Source organism: Manduca sexta, chromosome 11, assembly GCF_014839805.1.
Source record: "Manduca sexta isolate Smith_Timp_Sample1 chromosome 11, JHU_Msex_v1.0, whole genome shotgun sequence".
NCBI lineage: Eukaryota > Metazoa > Arthropoda > Insecta > Lepidoptera > Sphingidae > Manduca > Manduca sexta.
Window position 1 is genome coordinate 9,495,970 of NC_051125.1, and position 5,229 is coordinate 9,501,198.

The 5,229-nt window shown below is 32.8% G+C and overlaps 2 protein-coding genes across 2 annotated transcripts in view; one reads left to right on the forward strand and one right to left on the reverse strand.

Moving 5' to 3' along the window:
* LOC115453045 (tubulin-specific chaperone cofactor E-like protein) overlaps nucleotides 1-1,282 on the forward strand; it is a 38,599-nt gene extending 37,317 nt beyond the window's left edge. The window contains exon 9 of the mRNA XM_030181685.2: nucleotides 211-1,282. Within this exon, the coding sequence (XP_030037545.1) occupies nucleotides 211-330 (120 nt within the window). The 3' untranslated portion in view covers nucleotides 331-1,282. The remainder of the gene's footprint in view (nucleotides 1-210) is intronic.
* A 131-nt stretch (nucleotides 1,283-1,413) lies between these two features.
* On the reverse strand, nucleotides 1,414-4,916 carry LOC115453036 (DNA repair protein REV1). Its single transcript, XM_030181673.2, has one exon. It carries the CDS (start codon nucleotides 4,568-4,570, stop codon nucleotides 1,802-1,804), a length of 2,769 nt encoding a protein of 922 aa, XP_030037533.1. The 5' UTR covers nucleotides 4,571-4,916; the 3' UTR covers nucleotides 1,414-1,801.
* Between the last annotated feature and the right edge of the window lie 313 nt (nucleotides 4,917-5,229).

A 5,229-nucleotide genomic window follows, 5' to 3' on the forward strand; every position in this document is an offset into this window, starting at 1 on the left:
ACGAGTATACTGTATCATGAATGCGCTTTATATCAGCTTGCGGTTTATCGATTCGGAAAGAATTTGCATATCGCTTTCCTTATCGTATATATAGGTAACTACTGTCCGTGTCTTTGTCTGCATGAAAAAGTTTTTCTCTCTCTCTGTCTTTCTCTCTTTGACAATATGTGGTTTAATAATGAACGTTAATAAATAAGAATGCTTTTCCAGGGCCCAGAAGAGATGAGGTATCCAACCAAACAGCTGTACTCGTACAACATAAGGTCCGGAGACGAGATCATCATAGAATCGAAGCTGAAGCACACCATATCTGCAAACTCCACCGCGTGAGACGCGCCGCGGTCGCGACGTCCCGGCGGGTCGCATTACTCGATACAGATTTATAGACATTCAAATATTTTTCCAAATTGAGGTAGTTGCTTATGTGTTGCCAACATAATGGTGTCATAACTTTTTGGTAATACCATATCCAATTTGAGTTGAATTTAGTAGATCTGTGTTTTTGTAACGTAGCCTGACTTTTTATTATGCTACATACCTTTATGTAGCTATCTACTGTAGAATAGATATTCAAACTAAACAAAATGGATAGTTTGGCACATGTATCATATAATGCGGCCTGTCGGAGATGCAGTTTTTTAAAAAGCCTGTACTATAATGCCATTAAAATATTTTTTTACGCTACATACGTCGTACTAACACGGGATTAGTTAATATATCTAAGAAGTAATAACATATTGTTTCTTGAGGGAGTCTTTTTGTCGTAGTTTAGATAAACAAATGTCACAAAGCATTTAGTTTTAAGAGTCGCCATGAGCTCTGAGCTTACGAGCAAAGTTTTTTATTTACTATATTTTTTTATACTACAGCGCAAATACAAATGTACTAGAATCGTGTTTAAATATTAGATATCGAAATTATAGTTTGAAAATGTATTTTCATTTAGATGTTAATTATTCCTTCTGTAGGTACCTATGCAATAGTCGGAATATTTCTTTTTATTTGCAATAAGCAACTGTGATAATAAATTGTAGATTATGAAATGCTAAATTCGAGATCGATTACTATCACAACACAGTTTATATCATGAATCTGTGTGAAAGTACATTGTATTGAATTAAGGAGAAATGACATTGTGTGACGATTTTCGACAACAAATCGCATGATTCGGCATCTTTAGATAAATCTTCATATTGTATCTAATGAAGACTTTATTGCATTGTTTTAAGGTTATATAAAGCTCTATAACATGTCGGTTTGTCATTTCGGCTTACTTCGAAAATACTTTCGCATTAGTGTCTACCCTATGCATATTATTAGGTGTTGTAAAGTGCTTATTAACAAAACGTAAAGTGATACTAACTGCCATTTTGCGAATTTTAAGTATACCCAAATGTGTCTTCAAAGTCTATGTGTAATAAAATTGTCATGTCTGTGTAAATGTAAAATTTTACAATATTCGGTAAAATACAATTGAACTGAGGCATGTGTGCCAAAATATTTGGAATTTTCAACGATTACAAAATTTACTTACTAAGCCAATAATTGATGCATCTAATATGTCCGGTATCAAGTACTCTTAACGAGTTCTAATTAATTTAGTGTACCATTAGTACCTCTAAACTGGCAGTATTACGAGGAATATGTTTTATTTTACACAATTAAAAATGTGATGTTATAAAATTCTATTTTCTTTTGTAGTCCTAGAAAATAATATTCAAAATGAAAATAAATTAATTGCATCAAAATTATGTTTTATTATTATCACAGTTTTATTAAAATAACAATTAATAATAAACATTCAATCACCTATAAACATTTTTTTACCATAAACAAAGATCATAACCTTTTGCACTTCTTGAATAACATGATTATATACTTCCGACCATTCCGAGCTACCAATTTCAGAAGTCCTTCTTCTAAGAAAATTTATTAAAATATTTACTTTCTCTATATCTTTTTTTATAACCATTTCTCGCATATATGCACTAATCAACTCTGTATCACACGAAAGTGGTACTTGTCCACTATCTAGCCATGCTCTCAATAACTCTCTGACTTTTTCCCATGGGAGCCCTAAAAAACCTTTAGGCTTTTCTTCCTTAATTTTTGTTTCTTGCTTAACATTAATTTCTTCTATCGGTTTTTTAACAGGAATCTCATTTTTTACCATTGGATCTTTATAAGGCATATCCCTAACAGAGTTATGGCCAGTAAGAAACTTATTTATAAGATTTTTAGAAGTGGACCTTAATTTAGAGCCTTTTGGGGGTCTTCCTCTTCTTTTACTTAATGGTGATTTAGTGGTAACACCCAAAATAGGTGATTTTTTTGGTGAAGATAAACTTATTTTCTCTTTTTTTGGAGTTGTTTGTTTATATTCACTTGTCCCTGTTCTTGGTTGTTTTAAAATAGTATTTTTAGAGTTTGATGTTTCATAATTTTCATTTTTTATATCTGTTTTAGTGAGTTTGTTACTTAAAAACTTACTAATGGCACCCTTTGTTGTTTTGCTGTTAAGTGGTTCTAATTTAGTAACTTGAATACCAATACCTCTCATTTCTTTTGGATCTATATTTTGTTTTTGACAAATAGATATAACTTCCCTAGTAATTACTTCAATATCATTTGTGGCTGTGTTTAAAGAAATGGATTTATTAATAACATTACAAAACCCATGCCCCATAAACTTAGCAGTTTCAACAGGTGCTTCTTCAGCTCTGACCATTAATTTTAAGGTTATACATTTTCCAAGAACTTTAAACTGTTGCAATCTTGAATGGACTTCTGCTGATAATTGTTTTAAAAATTCATAACATTGTTCATTGTTTTCAAATCTGATACCGTAATTTACCTCTGCTGAAACAGATTTTCTTACAGTATAAAAATGTAATGTATTAAGGTCTCGCCCACGACACTGATCAAATAACTGAGCTCCAGTTTTGTTCCCTAGGTGAGTTTTCAATGTATTTAGAGTTAGGCTTTGCAATGAACCACATGACTTGTGACCTAATGATTCTAATTTTTGAGCAGTCTGTCTACCCACTCCTGGCAAATCTCTCAGTTCAATGCCAAACATGAAATCTTCAACTAGGTCTTCAGTAAGGAAGAACTGACCATCTGGCTTAGCACGCTTAGTAGCTAGTCTTGCTTGGAGACGGTTACCTCCAAACCCTGTTGAGCATGGACACCCTGTTTTACTCTTAATTTCTTCTCTTAGAACCATGGCAAAATTTTGAGCACTAACATCCATGTCTTTTAGAAGTTCTGTGCAATCAACATACATTTCATCACAAGATACAGCTTCTATATCCAATGTATACTGTGCAATGGTATTGTATAATGTATATGCTACTTCTTTGTATCCTTCAAAATCATAGGGTATAGTTTGTAATTCTGGACAAAGTTTTAATGCTGCACCCATAAACATACCATTTCCTATCCCTTTAGCTCTTGCTTCATATGAACAAGAAGCTATTTCACTCATTGATCCATATTTGTCATCCTCATCTGCAATATTATCGACTCTGCTTTCAAATTCAATTTCATCTTCATGTGTGCCAGTTGCTTTACTTAACTTTTTGGCTTGCTTTTGTTTATACAAATTAAACTCTGTACTTCTGTCAACTCCTGGTCTTTTGGATCTAGGTTGGCCTCCTTTTGAATGTGTAACAGCAACAGGTTTCCCTCTAAGCTCTGGTCTATTTCTTAAACCAACTGATACAAAAAAACAATCCATATCAATGTGCATTATAACTTTTCCTTTTTCAAAAGTTAATTGTGAAAAATTACTATTTAAGGCTTGAATTCTATCTTTTAGCTCTAAGCGTGCTGGAAATTTAAAATTGCTGTTTTCCCTTAAGTCATTAATATGTTGCTTGAAAGATGCTCCAAGTTGTGAAATGTGGTGTAGCCTTGAGTTATTGTAGAACTCGGATATAAAGTTTGGGTCTACAGCAGTTTTAACAGCTGGTTTCTGGTTAGCTTTTAAAGGTTCATTTGAATCATTTTTTATATTCATGTGTGAGTTATGATCATTACTAGAAGTTGTTGCTATTGGTGATTTTTCAGTACTAAGATTTTGCTTCATATCCTCAAAGATTGCATTAGATATAGAATTATTTACATCACCATTCTTTTTAATGTCAACCTTTGTTTTAAAATTAAGCTGCTGTTGTGTTCTTGAGTTCTTGTACAATAAATATTCTCTATAGTCTAGTAATTTGTTTGCCATTATACTATCTGTAATCCATTCTGGTTTGACTATTTTAGATAGGTTCATATTTTTCACTTTGGTATCTGGTAAGTTGGAAGCGATAACGAAGTCTTCACTCCTTTGATAGGTGTGGTAAATTCCCCCATGATTCGACATCAGAACTTTCAACTCGTCTGCAGATGGCACAGTGTATCCGTTAACATAAATACTTACACCGTTAAAGATGTGAGACAATGATTCTGCTTTTCCCGCGCTTTTTGTAAACTGTTCTTCCAGTTTCGCGATTTTCGCTTGCATATAACCGCCCCAAGCTTCAAATCCATTGTCTGGAAATTTATCATCTCGTCTTCTCATTTATTATAAAATTACATTTACTGGTTAATTAATATGTAAGTATTTTACAAAAAGTGTCACCGTCTCACTGCACAGTTCATACATGACTCAAACTTTTCGATATATATTATAATTCTCTTTGCTCAAACTTCAAAGAGAATTTATCATGATTATCACTACGCTTTAATAGGGCTGTCCGCTGTTGACATTTGACAAACAATTAAACAAATTGACAAATGCGAAGATTTTTTTTATTCGTTTCACAGGGAACCGGCTAGGGTTAAAGACCATGCCGCCATGTCATACGTAAATTTGCTGTAAATTACGTCCAAATAATATCTTCAAATGCGAAAGATATGACAATATGTATCAATATTTTCTTTGATTCGTTCCATAGAGATTAGGCTAAAAGCACAAACCATGCTGCCATTTCATTAGTAAGAAGATAACAGTTGATATTTCAACATAAACCAAATCAACACTGCCATAATCGACGTTTTAAATTTTTGCTATTGAACTTGCGAAGAACTTTCATTGGCTGCTTTCCAAATCCTATTGCTTTCCAAATATATACAATAGCCGACTGCTACATGACTGAGAGTCTTTGCCTTCTCCTTTTAAAAACAATGACAAATAAAACAAAAAAGAATCAACAAATGTCAACATACGTAACAATACGT